This window comes from Momordica charantia, assembly GCF_013281855.1.
Source record: "Momordica charantia cultivar OHB3-1 chromosome 8 unlocalized genomic scaffold, Mcharantia_2.0 BLBB01000008.1, whole genome shotgun sequence".
Taxonomy (NCBI): domain Eukaryota; kingdom Viridiplantae; phylum Streptophyta; class Magnoliopsida; order Cucurbitales; family Cucurbitaceae; genus Momordica; species Momordica charantia.
Window position 1 is genome coordinate 29,621,083 of NW_028275166.1, and position 20,824 is coordinate 29,641,906.

Sequence of the window (20,824 nt, forward strand, 5' to 3'; positions counted from 1 at the left end):
GTATAGAAATCAAAACGAAATAAATAAGGCACAGCTAAAAACAGTATATAAACTCCCAAAAAAAAAAATCCGTTATTGTTTATTATATGATGGTATCACGAGAAAGCCACGAAGTAAAAAAGCTGGTACGTACCGGAAAAACACTCCGCTTTTGGAGCTCCATGGTTCTGTGTCGTCTTCTTCATCATTTTTTATTATAGTTTTCCCCATCCTCATCCTCTTCACCCTCCGCCATGGCTTCCAACTCCCCAATGGCACCCCACTCGTCTTCCATTCTGCTTCCGAAACTCGTGTTTCTTCTGCTGCTCGCCGTCGCTGCTTCCGGGAGCAATGAGATCGCCGGAGGTGTTCGGATATGGCCGCTGCCGGCGTCGGTCACCCACGGCCGCCGCCATCGGTTGTATCTTGCCAAGGATTTTCACCTCACTACTCAGGGCTCCAACTTCAGCGATGCTTCTGGGATACTCGAGGCGGGATTCTCGAGGTTGGTTGATGTGGTTCGTGTTGCTCATGTTGTTGAGGCTAATCTCTCTCGCGTTGCTTCCTCTGCTCTGCTCCTTGGAATCCACATTGTTGTCTCTTCGCCTTCTGACGAGGTACGATTGTGTTGACTCTGTTTTTATCTGTCGATGTTCTGGGTTTGCGGCTGATTTGAGTAGACTTAAGCTCTCGAACTCTTAAGAAATGCATTTGAAGTTTCTCTACAATTCGTGTTTCTTGGATTTCTCAAGAACGATGTGATAATGCATTTAGAGTTTCTAATATACCATTTCACTATTGAACGATCCTGGTTCTTTCTAGTTTTTAGTTTCTTGGTTCTGGAGGTTTATTTCAATCAAATTAATTGTAATTTGTTTCGGAACCATTTTTTTTTCGTCGTCGATAATTGTTTGCCGTGGATGGTGCAGTTACAATATGGTGTCGACGAATCGTACAGATTATCTATCCCAGCAACTGGAAAGCCTGCCTATGCATATCTCCAGGTGGGTGAAACCAAACCCTTACCTACCCGCTTCACTCGATAATTAGTCGAACAGTTTTTCATCTTTGTTCTAGACATTTAAAAGTTAAAGGCGAAAATATGGGCATCATATCATCCATCAACGCGGAAAAAAGTTGTTAAGTTTTAGTTGGCTTTTGCATTGTGAGACAAACATGGACTTGTGCTGAATATTCTGACTAATGGATGTTTCTTTGTCACGAGAATTGGTCGTTCAAATCTGTTTGGTTCATGTTTTAAAATTGAATTCTTGAATCGATCGAAAATAGAGCTATATTTTAATTTTCTTTTTATGCATCGACTGCAATTACTTGATACTAGTTACAAAATCTAATAGTTCTATATATATCATTATCAAAAAAAAAAAAAAAAAGTTCTTTATATATCTTTAGCAATAGAAATTGGCTTAATTTAAATTTATGTTTCTTATTTAAATAAAACTATTTTTGTTTAGACGGATTTTCTATTTTTAAATTTGCATTCACAAAATTATTTATTATGTTGGCTTAATTTTCGTCCCCCACCCCACATTTGTTCAACTTGGAAAAAGAATCGTAAAATTATTTATTAGGTTGACTTAAGTTGTTTCTATTTTATTAAACTCTTTTTATAAACTTGCTTTCATGTTACTTGTTCAAGTTTTGAAGACAATTATGCTCATATTACTTAAATATTCAGACTGTTCTAACACAGGAAAATTTCTAGTACCATAGGAGTACCTAGTACTCGTTGCATTCACAATTTAACACATCATAAGATAATTTATCATTTTATTTTATAAATCTTACACCATTCTTAAATGGTACTGATATGGAAAACAAGAGGTAGTATGGAAAATTTTCCATACTAGCGTAGTGCTTGAATTTTCCCCGTACTGACACTATGTTATATACAATTGTTCTGGTTGTGTGCCTGAAAGTGTACAGCTCTTAGATTTTCCAACCAAGTTTTAATGGGGGTTCCTGTGTCTTGAGTTTGCTGAAACTAGATGCTATCGACTGAAAAGTGAAAGCCACAAGTGAAAATGAAAGTTTAAATCATCCTCATTCACGGCCAATTTTTTTTTGCTTGATAAAGTGTAACTATCAGTGTATTTTATTATTGATGGCTTGCCTAATTTATTCTTGTAGCTTTGATCCCTAAACGGCTAAGTTCTTTCTCAAATTATGCAGGCTCGCACAGTTTATGGGGCTTTGCATGGTCTTCAGGTTACATGCCGAGACTTATGATTCTAAAGGTTTTAATTTTTGGAGCATAATGGAATGTATAAAATATTGAATATATGTCTTTTTAATGTGAAATTATGCAGACCTTCAGTCAATTATGCTCTTTCAATTTTGAATCAAGGATAATTGAAATTCGCAAGGTTCCATGGAATATTATTGATCAGCCAAGGTTCTCCTATCGAGGGCTTTTAATAGGTGAGAATGAGATGCTTCCAAGTTTGGCCATATCAAAATTTGCTTTAATGACAATCCTTGAGCAAGACCATGACACTATAAGAAATGCTTGTGGTTTCCTTGCTCTCTATTTAGAATTTCTCATGGTTCTCTGTGGCATAGAAATTTTGGCATTTCAAAATATAATTTTATTTTGCTTGATGAGTTCCATTACTGCCGCAAAAAGATTTAATATGGGCTCATGTTTTTTTAGCTTTTATTTATATATTTAGTTATTTTATGTTATACATCTATTGATTTAAATAAGCTGAAAAAAAAAATCTGTTTATGGTGGATGTTGTCCCTTTACCTAAAATTGTAGGTTAAATTTTATGGAAGGAGTATTCATGATAATTAAGCAAGAAGTATATTTCTTTCATGCTATTGGGATTGGAGAATTCTCCTCAGTTTCAGCCTTTATTCTGTGGTCTATACAATTCGATTATGTTAGCATGGCATAAGGTGATGATTGGGGAAGTAGCAAAGTTCTATATATTTGTTATGTATGATTTATTAGTTGGATTGGGCTTTAGGGATGCTTACGCTTAGAGGACAGTTTCCCTTCTTGTGCAAAAGGGATGAGAATCTAAACATGCTATATTTATTGGGAAGTAAACTTTCTGGATTGTTTCCTAATTTTAACATTGATTGAAGTTAAAAGTATAATGGAGACTGCATGGGGTTTTTTTATATATTTGTTAGACTTGAGTCAGAGTGACTAGGGCGGCAATTCCACCCTAGTCACTCAAGTCTAACAAATAAAAAAAAGTGGCCAGGTCCAATCATCAATTGTCATCTTACCTGTAAATGACATTTGTGCAGATACTGCTCGACATTATCAGCCATTGCCGGTTATAAAGAAAGTGATTGATTCTATGGCATATGCAAAGCTGGTATATAATCCATTTGCTTTTGCATAACTTTTGCAATATTAGTTTGCAGACAATGCTTATGAGCTCAAAACATGGTTTGAATAATTGTTAGCTGTTTTCAGTTTCCAACTACTTTTTTAGAGTAGTCCACCTAAAGTCTATGTATATATCTTTTTGATTGAAGATAATAAAAGTTATTAAATAACAGTGTCAACGGGATTATTACTGCACCAAGAAACAGATACTGTAGTTCCTTGAAGGACATTATGTGTTGAAGTGGTCAGTCATTTAAAAACTAAAATCTTACAAGAGAATAAGGCATGTACATTGGGGCTTTAAGCGAGCATGATAATTTAGCCGAAACTCATACAACATGGATGGAGGAAAGAAAGGCAAAATCAGTTAGATATTGACAGACCATACTGATTCGTAAATAATAACTGATCTGGAGTACCTTCATTTGCTGCACTTCCCATCCTAGCTTAAAATCATCAATTTTAACCCCTTTTATGCAGAATGTGTTGCATTGGCACATTGTTGATACACAATCTTTCCCGTTGGAGATACCTTCATTCCCAAACCTTTGGTTTGGTGCTTATTCTAAGGAAGAGCGATATACAATTGCAGATGCTAAAGAAATTGTGAGGTGAGGAACCTTTTCCTTTGAATGTGCTACCCAAGAGTTAGTTTCCATTTTAATTTACTTTCTAAGTTCTGTAGATATGCTCAGCAGCGTGGAGTCAGTGTATTGGCTGAAGTTGATGTTCCAGGACATGCATTATCATGGTAATTACAACAATGGTATTGAACTTGTTTTACCCCAACCCAACTAAAAAAATGTTGTTGACCTTCTATTCTATTCACACTCTAACTTGTGTGAGGAGCTCATGGTTTCATTTGTCAGGGGAGTTGGCTATCCTGCTCTATGGCCGTCAAAGGAATGTCAGCAGCCACTTGATGTCAGTAATGAATTCACCTTTAAAGTAATAGATGGAATACTATCGGGTAATGCCACACTTCCATCACAAGCTCTCTTGATTCTTGGCCAGTTTGATCTGAAATTTTGTATTAACATATTTTATAAATATTTAGAATAGAAAAGGCATTACATTCAAATTCTTAGCAAAATTGAAATGATGCCTTTCACACACAAAATCTGTTCAGTGCGAAGAGAGATCTGATAAATTAATAATTTCCCTCAACTTTGATGATTTTATATTAATGAGTTTTTAAGAGAAAAATATGAACTCTTACATTGAAATTTTAGGCAGTCTAATGTAAACTTTTTTTTTTTTCATTTTTTAAAATTCTTATAAATAAATGGATTAATGAACCTGATAGAACCCAGATATATTGAAAGATGAAAGATAAAAGGATTACAATATAACCCAAGTATTAGAGGTACTTGGACCCTCCCCTCTTGAGATATCACTCAAGCCTAAACTATACTAAACAATTGGTACCTTCATTCTTACACCCTCGCTCTATTTATAATAACTCTCCCTAATAACTTTCCTATCTAATTACTAAGATACCCTTAATACTCTAATAATATCTCTAATTACCCTATTCCTTTTCATATTATGAATGAAAAGTTTGTTTCTTGTTAAAAAAAAAGTATCTCTAATTATCCTAAGGGTCATTCCATCATTAGAGCCACTCCTATCAGAAACTTCACTAGTTTGTTCCTTGAACATTTTTGTTCTTATTCCAATAAAGCAAAACGTTCTCTAGCTTGTTGGAAAGAATAGAATACTTTATGGTTTTTAGTTATAATCATCAACTGGAAGGACTATACAATAATCCACAAAGGATAAAGTAGTCCAAAAATATTTCTAAAAGATGGTTCTGTTAAGATAAGAGAAGATAGATTATAGATTGAAGGTGACGTGTTACAATTATCGTCTTGATTCTTGAGAATTTGAAAGAACCTGCAGTTTTGGACCAAGCATGTAGTTAATTTAGTTTATCTTTATTTTAAGAGATGAGGTACAATATTACGGTTCTTGTGTTTGTGTTTCAGATTTCAGCAAGATCTTCAAGTATAGATTTGTTCACTTGGGAGGTGATGAAGTTAACACAAGTAAGTTGAACAATTGGATATTGCTTTTATTGTCATGAAAAGCCTGCAATATTATTTAATCAACTCCATGTTTATTTCATCTTTGAAGTTATATTTATCGGTTTAGAAACTGAGATAAAGTTCAATGCTCTCATAAAAAAACCTAGGATCCACTTTGACTTTAGTTCGTAAAAGGATTTCGGTGAATTTGTTTATTGTTGCAAAGTCGAGAATCTTTATTTTTTCATGCAAGGGATGAAGGGAATTTTCTTTCATGTTTCTCAATGAAAGCTAGGTTTTTCATTAAAAACATATATAATATATATGTTTCATAGGAAGCCTTCAATCTTCTAAACATCATTTTCTGCGTAGAAAACCAAATCTGGCCATGACTAAAGACTCGTGGTCTTCTTCCACCGAAGAATCTAGGAACCTTACCCTATGATTTGTGGCCGCCTAGGAAAAAAACTAACATCATCTAAGGCATCCAAAGGAGAAATACTTATCTTAGATTTCAACATCTGTCATGTTCCTTTCAAAGTTCAGTTTCCCACATCGGTAGTCCCCATTGTGTACACCTTTTGAGACTGTTAGATGATAAACGTAAGAGGGATACCATACAAATTTGCGTATGAATCGGCTGAAATAAGGAACTATTTATCTTCCCCGAGTCTGATTATGTCCCTTACAATGTCCAAACCTAAAGCTCCCTAAGATTTTTGAGGAGTCAAGACACTACATTTTGCCATTACCTACCTCCCTTGCCATTAGTCTTGTTAGAGGAGGGATTCTGGAATGGGGCAATTTCAAAGTAAAGTTGTAGAGGGATAAGTATGGTTCCTAAGGAGGGAAGAACTCTCTTTCACCTGTCTAGTTTTGATATTAGAATGCTTTATATATTGATATCATATTGAACTTTTCACCGATGTTATTAGCTTAACTGTTAGGTGAGATATTGGGTTCGGGATATGCGTATGTCTGAGGAAATTCCTTCAAAAAAATATCTGCATAAAGTTATTCATTACATAAAGCTCTCTGTGCCAGTTTTCCTTTCAAGTATCTTGAAAATACATATCTATATTAACTAGCAAAATGTATTATTCTGCTTTCATTAATCTTCTGTATCGATCTTTATTAACCTCGATCATCTAGATGATAACATGATCCTTTCAAATTTACTTTCAGCTTGCTGGACAGCGACTCCTCGCATAAGAAATTGGTAATAATCTACGACCTTATCAACTCCTGTTATCTATAGGGTAAAATAAATAATACTCAGGGGCCATGTTCTTCTGTTATCTACTTTCTTCAAACAAATAATTTCATTGAATTTTTACCACTTGGCTTTTTTTAAGTGAAGGATGAAAATTTACTGTTTCTTTATTTGCTCATCTGGCAAGAAACAAATTATATTCACAGGAGTAGACTTTACAAAAGAATAGGGGACCGTGTGTGTTTAATTTTGACCTTGGTACTTTCAAGTTTCAAATCAATGTGCAATTGAGAGTGTTTTTTATTAATTTAAATTTTTATATTTAAAATAACGTCAAAAAAATTTTGTCCCGTTGAACATGAATGAAATACTACTGGAAATGTTGATGTTAGTGCAAATTCCTAAAAAAAAAAATTAAGTCTTGACGTGAAAATGGGTATACTTGCATAAAAATATAGGATTTATGATTTCATTTTGACAGTAGTCATATGGGATCAGTCAATGCATGTATAAATTAGTTCGGACATCCTAGTTATCAATCGTACATCAATGGAAAAGCCTAGAAGATGCATTGATTGAGCATTATGTTGTTGAGGGTTATTAAATATAAGGTTACGACAAAAGCTATATTCTATCTTTAAAAAATATATATATATTATATGTATAAAGTCATGCCATATTTTTGTTCAAATAACATCAGTTCACGATCTTATCATTTTTCCTTTAATAGTAATACTGGATACTACCAATGTTTAATACCATAATTGAAGGATCAAGTACAATATGAAGCTGCTTGTAATCCTGGTTTTGGCTCCGAAGGGACTTATTTAATGATCATTGATATTATAGATCACTATATACTCTATCTGTATGCATAATTGTTGTCTGGAAACAACTCCCATCCTCCCAAATGCAGTATTGAGACAAACATGTTTTGACTTTTTAAATGAACAGGTTAAGAAAAAAGGGTATGAAAGAATCCGATGCTTACAAGTACTTTGTCCTGCGGGCCCAAAAAATAGCTTTGTCACATGGATATGAACTTGTAAACTGGTATGTGCTTCTGCTTTATTTTAACAATCAAAGGCAGCTTTCTGATCTTATATACTCAATGCAAAAATTTCAGGGAAGAGACTTTCAATGACTTTGGCAGCGAATTGAGTCGAAAGACTGTTGTGCATAACTGGTATGGCATACCTACTCTCATTAACTAGAAATTTCCACATTGTGAGCTTTAGTTTTTGAGTAATTATGCAGATCGTTCAGGATTCATTATTAGAACTTAGAAGAAGCTCATTTCTATTTCTTTACAATTAAAAAGGCCTCATATTCAAGTTTAACTATTTAGATAGTTAAGCTTATATAACTTAACCTGTAATAGAATATCAAGTTCACTTCAATTTATTTTTTCTTTATTCTTGAGGTACCTCCATCACTTCAGGAATGTGTCATAATGAAGGAAATCTTTTTTTTTTTGGAGCTTCAACCTACATAATTGTGCATAACACCTATTAATTGTTACTACCTTGTCTTGGCTACTTAGGTTAGTGATGATTGTGAGATTAATTGTTTTGGAGAGGTGTAACTATGTCAGTGGTAAATGTCTTCGATTAATTTAAGCTTCTCAAAATGTGAAGGGAAAAACTTTATGTGGTTTTGCTTATATCTCAATCTAACTATTTGAGCATAAAATTAATTCTCCTAAATTGGATATGAAACAAATTTGGTTTAGCCAAAAATCATAATAAAAGGGGTGGAAAGACTGTACACTGAAATTAAAGGATGGTGCCTGCCATAAACCGTAGTGATATTCTGTTTTCACTTTCAAGGTTATTTCCCTCTAAAACCCCCCTATGCCAGAGTGATATTCTTCTCAATAAAAATAAGCTAAAATATGAATATTGAAATCTACAAAAAACAAAAAGATAATTCTTCGCTTAAAATGGAACCAAATAAGGCATCCCATATTTTTACTTCTCCTGATTGCTAGTTTATTTCATTTTCAGGCTAGGTACAGGTGTTGCTCCAAGGGTTGTTGCAGCTGGGTTAAGATGCATAGTTAGCAACCAAGATAGCTGGTACTTGGACCACATAGACACAAGTTGGGAGCAGTTCTATATAAATGAGCCGCTTAAAAATATCACAGATCCTCAGCAACAAAAGTTAGTCATTGGTGGGGAGGTATGCATGTGGGGCGAAAATATTGATGCTTCAGATATTGAGCAAACTATATGGCCTCGTGCTGCAGCCGCTGCAGGTATGTAGTAGTTGTTTTTTTATTTTTATTTGTTAATATTTCTGCATGACAAGTTGAGAAACATGTTATTAATCAACTGAAAATTTGACTTTTGAGATCTCGTTAGTCAGTAATTACTTTTCAGATGTTTAACTTTGAGGTCAAATTAACTAATGCAAAGAAAATCTAAACAAAGGATAGTTTGAATAAATTCATATATCAGTGCTTGCAACAGTAGAGAAATCTTATCTTTTTAAAAACATCAGATTCAGACTAACAAGGGAACTAGAGAAAAATCTGATTGTGTTTCTTTTCTTTGATGATCCACTAGTTCACTCTTTGTATCATGCTCATGGCCGGTTCCTACTAATCTCTGGGAGGGCAAGGCCACTTTTTGAGAAACTTTTAAAACTTTTAAGTTTTTTATTTGTGGCTTGAACCTTGAAGGCATCTCCAAGCAAAATCTGATCGTTGGCAAAGCCAAATTAAATCTTTGGTTTCCTAAGTTGTCTAGAGTAGTTATTCTATATGTTTATAAATTTAACTATAATGATTTCAAAGTCAATTTATTTTGTAAAGAACCAAAAATTTTTGAAGAATTATCTATAATGTGCAACTTTATTTCTCTCATTTGTAGTTTTATCTGAGCATCCATACTATGAAATGAAATAATTTATCGTTGAAAACAAACTAATTAACAATTTTTCTTAGAGAAAATGTAATTTATCATTATTTTCGTGAAAAAATACATAGATTACTACAATAACTCTGCATTATGAAATCATTTTTGTAGTAGTTACATTATGCAATTTATAAAAGCCTATGATACATGATAGTTCCCATTCCTAATACCCTATGCAAAACGATATGGTGCAAAAGTTTCCGATTCATAAAAGCTAAGGCAATGCAATGTTTTGTAATCCTTAGCAAAAAAATGTAGTTTCACATTTCCACATTCCCAAAAAATCCAAAATATATGGCTGCAGAAAATCACTACTGGCTCTGTTCTTCTTCTCTGATTTATAGTGTGCCTACTTTAATTGACTAATACCTACCTCCTTTGGTGATCATGTACTGAAGAGCGGCTTTGGACACCATATGACAACCTGGCCAAAAACCCCAGCCAAGTTTTTGCAAGGTTGGCACACTTCAGGTGTTTGCTGAATCAAAGAGGGATTGCTGCCGCTCCAGTATCGGGACTCGGCAGATCTGCTCCTTGGGGTCCGGGCTCTTGCTATGTGCAATGACAAAACCAGGTTAATCTCCTTTTCATACTCTACCTTTCCTCTCATTTGATTAAGATGCTTCTATTCGCCATGAACTCTGAAAGAGCTTCATGGTTGGTATAGGGATGTGATGTGCATTGTATTACGGAAAGTAGTTTATAGGCTCTTGTTTCTTTTTCATTCTTTTGAATAAATTTCTTGCACAATTGGCCAGAAGATTGTATTTATGTTCATACTTTCGTAGGATTTCTCGTCCTACTTTAATCTAATGAATCTTTACCATTGTCATAATTTTTGTTTAGAAAATTCTTAGCCAAAGTAGAGAAAAAAAAGGGTAGGATGAAGCCAAATTCTGTTGACAGGGAAATAAACCCTTTTTATCTCCTTCATATGGAATAAAGTTTACCACTTTGAGATCATGAGAAATTATGGCATCCACCTCTTTGGAGGGTGGCATGACCAAACTTCTTTCAAGAAGTGAATTGGCTTTCCCAACCAATTATGCTTTAAAGTCTCTTTTTATCAAATAATACCTTTTCTTAGGCAAGATATTTTAGAGGTGGGTTGGACATAATCCAATTAACATGTTACGTCAACATGCAAGTAACTTTTTTTTATAAGGCAACATGTAGAGAAAAAACTATCATGGTTCTTTTTTTTGTAAGACAACATGTAAGTGTTTAAGACCAAAATCAACGCCATCATCATTGGCTCAAAAGAGCCGAGGCAAATCAAAAGGATATAGAGGGAATGGGTTCGAACTCCGTGATAGCCACCTATTTAGGAATTGATTTCCATGTGTTTCCTCAACAACAAATGTAGTAGGGTGTTCCCTTAAAAAAATGAGAAAAAGAAGACCGAAATCATCACTTGTCTACTTTTCATTAATGGAAATGGTCAAATTCCATTTTGAGCACTCATGTTACCATCTTCCCATTTAGCTTACATTTTTGTTCCTCTTAATTTTGTAAATCAAAGATGTTTCCATATGAAGAGTGCATGACCACTCAAGATTCTAATCAAGCCACATATATATGTATGATGTATTGGTATTTCTCTCAACATATATATGGTGAGATTATTAGATAAATAGTGGCCATTCTTATACAATCTACACTTTATATGGCACCCCATTTCCATGTGAACATCGTCATGAATAGACCTCGCGTTCACCATAAAGCATACTAAGATACTATGGAGGACGATATACATAGTCATGAAGGTTGAATATCAGTGAATCTCAACAAGGGATCAATTAAAATCTCATCCTAGATCATGTAGGCCCTAATCCCCCTTTTAAAAATGATAAACCCTTCAAATTTTTCTCTCTTCTCAAACTTATTCCAGACAAATTTCTACGTTAATTGTCACATCATTTTAGATTTTGTCGTGTCAGATGTTTGCTCAAATAATATTTTTGAAACGTTTATGAAAGATTAAAGATAGCATTTAAACTTTTGAAATGATAGAGATACTTTTTAAACAAATGGCAAAGTTTAGAGATATGTTTTCTAAAGCTTACCTCGAGCTCGAGAAAGTTGGTATATTTATATAAGACCAAGTAGGTGGTACTTGACCACATCATAATTGGCGATCCTCCAAATTGGCAATCAATAAAGAAACCAATTTCATATGAATGTAAAAGTTTTTGTAGGTGAGTGTTGGTATATTTTCTATGATAAATAAGTATTTGCAAGGAAGTTGTTACTACTATTTGCAAGGAAGTTGTTACTACTTCTACTCTTTTTAATTTTGTGTAGAAAATTTTTATAATGAACATGAGAAAGTCAAACCATTTAATACAAACAAAGAAAATTACCCCCAAAAGAGAAAAGAGAGGGGAAAAGGGGTGTTTTTCTTGGCCCAGTGAAGGTCACGGCTTCCACGGTGGCGGCGGGGGAGGCGTTTTGGGGCCGAGCGGCGGAACCCCAAAAAAGATGGTATTCTTATCAATGCCAACGCCTGCCGTGGTAGTGAGAGAGACAAGAGCAGCAACGAGGCCAGCATTTCCAGCCAAAGTCGGTTCGGTGTAGTTGGGATTACTACGCACGTCGTGAAACTTGTCGAACAGATCGGGGCCACCGACCATGGCGCCGGTGATGTTATGGGGGTTGGGACCAGCATTGTCTCGCCACTTGAATCCACCCTTGCACGAGTAGTACTTGTTATCGCTGGGAATGGATGCAGCGCGGTGATGCACTCGTCTCGGGAACTTGGTGCCAAAGCCAACAACGTAGCTCATGTTCATCGGGTTGTTGCCCAGAATGTAATCGATCTGCACGACGAAAACTCATGAGAAGCTCATAGATTAATTTGAATGAGGAATCATAAGTGAAGATTCAAAGAGGGACCTGGGAAGTAGCAAAGTTGCGAAGAAGGGATGAAGGAATGAAGTTGGGGCCGCAGTTGAAGCCAGGGACGCCAGTGGAGTTCAAGTAATCCGCAAAAAGAGAGGCCAAGAAAGCAGCATTCGCCACATATTGCAGATTCTGTGCCTGTTGCTGCCCTTTGTTCATAATCATCATTCCCCCTGAAACTTAAACCCTTTAATCTCCATATTCACAACTCTTCTTGGTTCCTAGACTTTAAAAAATTTTAATTACCCAATCTTAAATAGTGATTAGTATCATTTTAATGGACGCCGAATCTTGAATAGTGATTAGTATGGTTGATTTGATAGTGATTATATGTGTTGATTGATTTGATATGACGTGACAGAGAAAAAAAGAACAAATAAGTAATAAGTAATTAGTTGAGACTATTTGATATGGTTCTCCTTTTTTGTTTTTCATTTCAAATCTTATATTAAATAATTATTCATATTTTTCATTTTTTAAGAAACGTTTTTTACATAGGGTAGAAATTCTAGAAACAATTCTTATTTCAAGTTTTTAATTTGTTCAAAATATAATTTTTTTTTAATTTAATTTGAAATTTTAGAGAAAAAAAAACAAAAAAATGTTGCTTATGTTTTTTTTTGATGAACAAGAAATAATAAATTGTTATCGTTAGTATATATATATATATATATATGAAAATAGAATTAAAATCTTAATATGAAAATTTAAAGGTTAAACAACAAATTCGGTGTCTAAATATCAAGTAAATCCTTAAATTTGAAAAAAAAAAATACCTAATAATTTTTAAAACTTTCAACATTAAATCAAATACACTCTCAAAATTTTTTTTGAAAACTTTAAAAAGTGCTGAAGACCTATTAAATATTTTTCTAAAAAAAAATTAAGTAATTTAATCAAAAGAAGAATAACGTTTAGGTGCTTATTATTATTATTATTATTTTAAAAAAAAAGATCATATTGAGCCCCGAAATGCTTGGGATTCTCATTCTCAGTAAGAAAAGTAGAAGATGAAGTAGTGAATAGTGATGCATGTTCATTACCTTTGGTCCAATTGAAGACGCGAAATTGCCTGAGATAAGAACACATATTGAGCCCCGTCGCCGTTTGGTACTGACTCAGCGTCTCCTCGTACGGAAACCCTAAATTCAGCATCATCCTCACTCTCGTCAGCACCACCATCGCCGCCGGCACCTTGTTGTTCCAGCTCGGCACGCTCCCCGCCGCCGTCACGTTCAGTGCCCTTGCGTTCTTCGCGATTCCCGGCAGCGTCGCCAGCTCCAGGTACGACGTGTTCCCCGTCGCGTAGAACAGCCACGCCGCCCCCCACATGTACTCGTCGTAGTACCCGCTCGAGTTGTACGCCGCCGCCACGAACGCGTTGTCGCGGCTGTACCGTGCCCGCCGCCCGGAGTCACGCGCGAACGCGAATACCGTCTCCGCGCCTCTGATTAGGGCTTTCGAGTAGCCGGAGTCGTCGCGGAACACGATCGAGGCGGCGGCGAGCGCGGCGGCCATCTCGCCGGCGACGTCGGGACCTTGGAACGTCGTCTGCGTTCGCCGCTCGTACTCCATTTGCTCCGGCTTCTGCCAGCACGTCCAGTCGTCCGGCACTTGCGACCCGTTTTGGGACCCGCCCACCTGTTTCCATTTCATCATAATTACTCTTCATTTTGTTATTTAATTAAATATTACTCACTAAACAAACTCCACTTTATTTATTTATTTTTTTAAATTAAAAAAAAATTAAGTACCTGAGAGTAAATTTGGGTGATTTTAGTGGCAGAGGAATTGAAGGTCAAGAGCAAGTAATCAGTGCCCCACTTGATGAGCTCTCTGACGTGGTCATATTCATCGATGGCGTGGAACTTGTGACTGTACTCAATCAAGCTCCAGCTCAGCATCGTCATCGAATAAGCCATCGGAAAATTATTCTTCATGTTCTCGCCGGAGTCGTAGTAACCGCCCACCAGCCCTCCCTTCGCCACCGTGTCGTTCCCGTCCGTCAGCCCCGAGTCCCCTCTCCATGTTATGTTGTAATTCTTCTTTGGCAATCTCCCCGCTGTAAAACACAAAATCGAAAATCCTATAGGTATTTTTTAAAGTTCATGGACTCTAAAATTTAACAAATTACTTATAATTCTTCATCAAACGATTCAAACATAATGAAGGAATAATGAACCCCACAAACTCCCACCAACAATTTCCTTTCCATAAATATTTGTATAGATCGTTCTAAAATATAATGTTGATGTATCTACGATAACTGATAACTGGGTAGTATTTGATGTATTGGAAAACTTTTCTAATCCAAAAAACTCAAACTCATCCTAATACCCAAATCCAACTAAAACATGAGTAAGCACGTTTGAAATAATTAGTATCTACAAAAATCTAACCATCACTGACTAAAAAAAGCTCATATTGATGCAGTGTAATTTATTAATTTTATTGGTATATTTCTATTGTATACTCTTCGATCAAAAGAGTAACGATAGCTAATTCAGATTTGTCTACCTGAATATAACTTTGTCAAAATTTAAATAAATAAATAAAGTTAAACTCGAATTTAAAACAAAGAAGATGAGATGAGAATGAGTGGATTTGGAGTAGGCCCAAAACAACAAAAAGAAGACAAATACCGTAACGAGACTCAATTTGTGGGCCCCACAAATTTTCATCTATTTTAAAACTCACAATTAAATACTCATAAAGTTTACGTCAACATTCTTGCATCCCATTTCCAACCCTCCGTCATGCGTGATTTCATTAAACCATCCATCCCCCATCCCAATATACTTCTCATTAGTATTCAATTATTATAATCCTTTAATCCGATATACGTGTTTTAATTAACTCTTTTACAGTATAATATATAAAGATGTAGATTTGAATTAAAAAAATTAGATATCTTAATCAATTGAATTACGTTATTTTAGTCGAACTGTTTTTCAATATTTTGTGAATAATTAGAACCAAACAGTTTGTAAATAACCACTGCTCAATCCAAAAGTTTATGGATTCTAACGGTAAACATACATAATTTTATCGTGTACTTTAACTTAATGTCATATTTTTATTCCATGAGATCAATAACAACCATCTTTTATATTAAGTATTATGAGAATTTATTTTAGAATAATTGAACTAGTTAAGATATATATTTTTTAATGAGTGAGGACTTGAGTCTCACAACTATACAACTATACTTATAATATGTTATTCTAAAAAATAATTTAGCTAAAAGAATTTCATTGACGTTTCCATTGGGGTTCACTAAAATTTCTAATTCTTCTAAAAATTTCGAAAACAATTCGTATATATACTTATTAAAAGTAAAACTAAGTCAAAATGGACCAAAAAAAAAGAAAAAGAAAAAGACAACCATTCTTTTAAATTAAATCTAAACTTGAATAACATGTTACATCTATACCTTTCATTAATTAATTTTTTTTTAATGATTTGTTATTAATTGCAAGTTTTTTTCTTTTCTTTCTTATTTATATGAATTATTTTTATAAGTATTAGTTTTCTTGTATTTTTCTTAGTACAAGATGTGTTTTAGTAGACCATGTGGAAGTACAGATCGAACTCACAACCTCTATACGTCAATTACCGCTTAATTATACTCACTTTGACGTTTTTAGGTTCATATTAATGTATATTTTTTTAGCTTGTTTTTAATAATTTGTTCTTGAGTTTCGGTTTTTTATTTCCTTTTCATTCTTGATTTTACGATATAATTGAAGCATTTTCATAGCTTAGTTTAGACATTTTTACGACTTAAAAAGTTTTATAATCTAACCTTAAATAGAGAAATTCTAAAAATCCTAAGAGTTCCCTAACTACAGTCAATATCAAGAAAACAATAATTTCTTAGTTCAATATGGACTCTGACAAATCAAAAGTTCGAATTCTCACATGAAAAAAGATGAAGAAGAAGAATTGAAGAAAGTGTGAGATGTGCTTACATTTCTGAGCATTGAAGAACAGGAGAGCTTTATGAAGCGCCTGAGAGTACCGATCAGGCGGCACCGGCGGCGGGCGGTGCTTGGGCCAAGTCTTGGCGATTATGATCGGCAGTCCGATCACGCAGAACGCGATCAAAATCGAGAAGAAGCTCCATTTGAGAGCCTTCTTGGAGACGATTACGCATCCTAGGTCAACGTAACGGTTCTTCTTCTTCGCCTCCGGCGGGCCGAGCAGCCAACTCCGCTGCGTCTCGTCCAGCTCCTGGTTGTTGTTCTGATGGAACGATTGCGATCGGAGCGCCGCTCGGTCCCAATCCTCGGCGATCCGGTCCTGATCGCCGCCGCCGTCGGCGCCGTTGCCGCCATTGTTGGTGACCTCGAGCGGCCCTCCCCAGTGGTTTCCGCCCTGCATTTTGCGGAGGCCTCTGCTTCCTCTGTTTCGTTAATTTCTGCTTCGCATCGGGAAATTGAACGGGAGAAATCTGTGGAATCGATGAAAAAATGGAATGGAGTAGGGCACGGATTTTGATTTCTTCTCAGTCAACGTCGGGAAATTGCTCTGTGTATTTATATATAATGAGGGAAAAAGGCGGTTTGAAATCGTCAATGAAAAGGAAAAAAATGGCTTTGGGAGTTTCTTTTTTGTGGGTGTGAAATGTGAAGTGCAACTTGGGCGAAAGACTTCATTTGAGAGGGAAAAAGAAATCGTTAGATTACGAATTTGTTTAGTAGGTAGCTAAATTTAAAAATGTCTAATAATTTTTCCAGCATTTAGCGTCTAATCAATTCTTAAACTTTTTAATTTTATATCTAGATTACTAGTATAATAGACCTATTCGAAAATCATGGACTCGTAAATTATAAAATTGAATTTTGTGTCTTATAAGATTTTGATGATTCAATTTTGTATATAACATGATCTATAAATTTTAGAAAATGTATAATACGTCAGGGACCTGTCTAAACACAAAATTTGAAGTTTGTGACCAATGAAATGATTTTAAAGTTTGAGAATTGGTTAATACGTCGGAGAGTTTAGGACTTTTATAAGACACAACTCTAAAAATTAGACCTTAAAAAAATCTAAAAATTAAAGACTAAACTTGTAATTTACCGTGAAAGAAAAATGTCTACCTACACATCAATTAATAGAAATTTCTACTAACTTTCTCATGTGAGATACTTTTATTGATCTATGTCTATTAGTTTAATAGATAAGTGAACTCCACTGTCATATGAATGAATAGAAATTGTCAACTCGAACATAACTCAATTGGTCAAAGCATATATCTTCAACAAAATATCAGACATAACCTCACAACAACATATTGTTGAACTCAGAAGAAAAAATATAGAACATTCCGTTTGAATATTGTGTCAATTTTATTCTTGAACTTTTTATTTTGTAATTTAAATATTGACATAATAAGTTCATGTATAAAATTTAAACTAACAACTTCAACATGTCAACTTTTCATTGGTTAAAATTTGTAGGACAAGTTTAGCCTTTAACTTTCATGATTGTGTCTTTAAACGTGTCTTACTATATCCCGCGTTTAATAGGTCTACAATTTATTAGATATGTTATAAAATTTACAGACCATAAAATTCTATTGAATATTAAATTAAAAGTGTAGGGGTGTTAAACATAATCTACTCTGGTAATTTAACGAAATTTTAATTATTTTTCACTGCTTTGAAATAGGCTTCACACTACCTAATCGCGAGCAACGGCAACCACCCCACGGAAAGAAAAATTAGAACTTTAGCTAATGGAAATTCGATGCCAAATGTATCTAAAGAATAATAGTAAAATGCAAATGAAGCATGCCCAAAAGTAAACCAACCTCTTGGACTGCTAAAAAAATCCCATCGAATTTCAAACGAACATGATCTAATTAAAAAAATTCACCCAATTGAACACGTCTAGCATATTTGTTCACATTAACAAGATCACTATAACTGACTTCATTGAATTCACTATCATAAAACTCAACAACTTCGATTATGCTCTTCGACATTGGCTCTAACAATTCCGTCTATGTCTACTAAAACAACTAGAAATGATTTTTATTTTTTACTTTTACTTTAATACCATGTTAAATCAACATTGAATTCAAAACCTTAACCACATCGATCTTGACTGTTCTAGAGCCAAATATGTTACACAAAAATTAAATATATCACAACATATAAATTTAAGCTTTTGAATTTAGGCATAATTTAACCAAATATCATAACTCTAATTCTCACGATGCACGTCTACCAGAAAAAACCTATACATCTATCATATTTCCAACCTTTGTTCTGAAATTTTTGGTATCCCTACCTACCATTGTTAGAGGTTGAAGTTTAATAATATAATTGAAACTTTTTTAGAACTTTATGATGCAAATAAATACCATACAATTAATAATTTAACTAAATTTTTTTGACCAAGTAATAAATTTGTGTGTGTACATCTACAGGAAACAACATCAGATCCTGACAAATAATAAACTGGCCGGCTCCATTTCAATTTTAGTTTAATAATTTAAATGCTATTTTGATTATTGTAGTTTTGAGTTTGGTTTGTTTTAAACTTATGTATTTTAAAATGTCTATTTTGATTTATATATTATGGTATTTTTAATTTTTGTTTATTTTAATTATTTTATTTTCGAAACGTTTATTTTTGTTTCTATATTATTAAAAAGCATCATTTTGATAATATTAGTTAGTTTTTATCTCATTATTTTTCTACATAATTTTAACATAACATTTCACTCACTAATTTTTTTTGAAATATGGTTTTAAAGAAGACTAAATTAGTCACTTTTTAAAAATATGGAGATCAAAACAGACATTTGAAGGGTAAAAAACTATGATGAAAAAAAAATTTAAAAAGGTACCTGAATCAAAATTATCGATTTAAAGGTAAAAAACTAAAATGAATGATAAAAAAAAAAGTGTTTAAACATAATTTAATTTATTGATAAATAATTTCCGTTGGATAAAAGAATACGATACACTGTTACCGGCCGTAGGTGATTTTTCCCCGATACCAAATTTTATTCCTTTTCAGATTATATAAAAGCTGGATCATGTGTTACATTATGTAAATCGAAATCTCTCTTACACATCATACTTTAATATTTATTATTATTACTATTATTATATTTTGCTCTGTTATAAATAAATATATAATGGCATGCCATCTCACCAATTTTTAAATATAAAATTTCAATTATTTTCAATATTAATAGTGCAAATCACTAAAAAAACTGGAAAGTCAAAACCATAGAGAGAGGGATACTGTTGGGTGTTGAAAATTTATTGGAAATTTGAATAATTAGGTATTAGAATTCAAAATCATTCCTTTTAGTTTTTGATATTTAGCTCGGATTTTAAGTACATTTTTTTTTTTAAATTACAAAAAAGTGAACAACGAAGTTTAAAATACTATTTCAGTCTCGGTACTTTCGGCCTTGATTCGTAACTGTACTTTAAAAACATCTATTTTGGTATATGCACTTTCAACTTTTATTCATTTTAATATTTATACTCTCGAAATGTTTATTTTGGTTCAAGTACTTTTGAAAAGTAACAATTTTTGTCTCTTTATCTTTATTTTTTTTTATCTCATTTCTTTCGATCATAATTTTAGCATGATACTTAACTCACTAAATTTATTAAAATTGTAGCCATAAATTTTTACTAAAGAGTTTCTATTGTGTATAAAAAATTCATTTTAAAAATGTGTAAATAAGGATAAAATATGTCACTTTTTAAAATATAGGGACCAACACAGACATTTTGAAAATACAAGGACTAAAATGAACCAAAATTAAAAATACAATGACCAAAATGAACATGTTGAAAACACAAGAACCAAAATGAACAAAAATTAAAAGTATGTTAACTAAAATAGCATTTAAACATTATTATCATTACTGTGGGTCTTTGGCCCATGACTTTAAGAAGTTGAACTTATATTAATCCTTATGGGTCGACTCATTGGTCAAAAGAAGCCAAAATAAATAAAAATGATATAAAGAAAATGAATTGCTGGTCATTTTCAATAGAATACGTACTGTCTTCTGTATTCGACTCATTATCTTCTTTACTTTCTAGCCCAAACAATCCGTCTTACTTTTTAAAGGGTCGAGTATTTTTCCACGTATGACGATTAAGAAAATCGACCCTTTATATTACAAACTAAAATTTTCACATAATTCCAATACAAGTTACATAAATTCAAACTTCTCAATATCAGATTTAATATATTTAGACTTAGGAAATTTAATAAATTGGAGTTATGATGGGTAGGTTTTGTCCAAAATGGAGGTGGAAATTTAAGTGCTTGGAAACTTGGAGACTTTGATGGGTTTGGACTTTCTTTGGTTTATCTTCCTGAGGACATATTTTTCCAACCTGTAGCCAGTTACAATTTATGCAATAAAAAAGAA

The 20,824-nt window shown here is 33.6% G+C and overlaps 2 protein-coding genes across 2 annotated transcripts; one reads left to right on the plus strand and one right to left on the minus strand.

The window, feature by feature from the left end:
- The first annotated feature begins 80 nt into the window (after nucleotides 1–80).
- Nucleotides 81–10,339, plus strand: HEXO3 (beta-hexosaminidase 3). The gene is made up of 14 exons (XM_022294213.2): nucleotides 81–596; nucleotides 909–983; nucleotides 2,173–2,208; nucleotides 2,310–2,421; nucleotides 3,262–3,332; nucleotides 3,827–3,957; nucleotides 4,032–4,097; nucleotides 4,216–4,316; nucleotides 5,335–5,394; nucleotides 6,559–6,592; nucleotides 7,541–7,639; nucleotides 7,713–7,772; nucleotides 8,593–8,843; nucleotides 9,903–10,339. Exons 1-14 carry the CDS (start codon nucleotides 234–236, stop codon nucleotides 10,067–10,069), a joined length of 1,626 nt encoding a protein of 541 aa, XP_022149905.1. The 5' UTR covers nucleotides 81–233; the 3' UTR covers nucleotides 10,070–10,339.
- Nucleotides 10,340–11,759: 1,420 nt separating this feature from the next.
- KOR2 (Six-hairpin glycosidases superfamily protein) lies at nucleotides 11,760–17,024 on the minus strand. The gene is made up of 5 exons (XM_022294127.2): nucleotides 16,377–17,024; nucleotides 14,160–14,467; nucleotides 13,449–14,046; nucleotides 12,400–12,578; nucleotides 11,760–12,323 (listed from the first exon to the last, which is right to left on the minus strand). The coding sequence occupies exons 1-5, from the start codon at nucleotides 16,786–16,788 to the stop codon at nucleotides 11,922–11,924; spliced, it is 1,899 nt and encodes a 632-aa protein (XP_022149819.2). The 5' UTR covers nucleotides 16,789–17,024; the 3' UTR covers nucleotides 11,760–11,921.
- Nucleotides 17,025–20,824: the final 3,800 nt, after the last annotated feature.

Coding starts and splice junctions, on each gene's coding strand:
- HEXO3 (XM_022294213.2), top strand. CDS start 234: ATGGCTTCCAACTCCCCAATGGCACCCCACTCGTCTTCCATTCTGCTT. Junction 597..908: donor TCTCTTCGCCTTCTGACGAG/GTACGATTGTGT, acceptor TGGATGGTGCAG/TTACAATATGGTGTCGACGA. Junction 7,773..8,592: donor AAGACTGTTGTGCATAACTG/GTATGGCATACC, acceptor TTTCATTTTCAG/GCTAGGTACAGGTGTTGCTC.
- KOR2 (XM_022294127.2), bottom strand. CDS start 16,788: ATGCAGGGCGGAAACCACTGGGGAGGGCCGCTCGAGGTCACCAACAAT. Junction 14,468..16,376: donor GTTCTTCAATGCTCAGAAAT/GTAAGCACATCT, acceptor TGTGTTTTACAG/CGGGGAGATTGCCAAAGAAG. Junction 12,579..13,448: donor CGTCTTCAATTGGACCAAAG/GTAATGAACATG, acceptor TTTAAGTTTCAG/GGGGAATGATGATTATGAAC.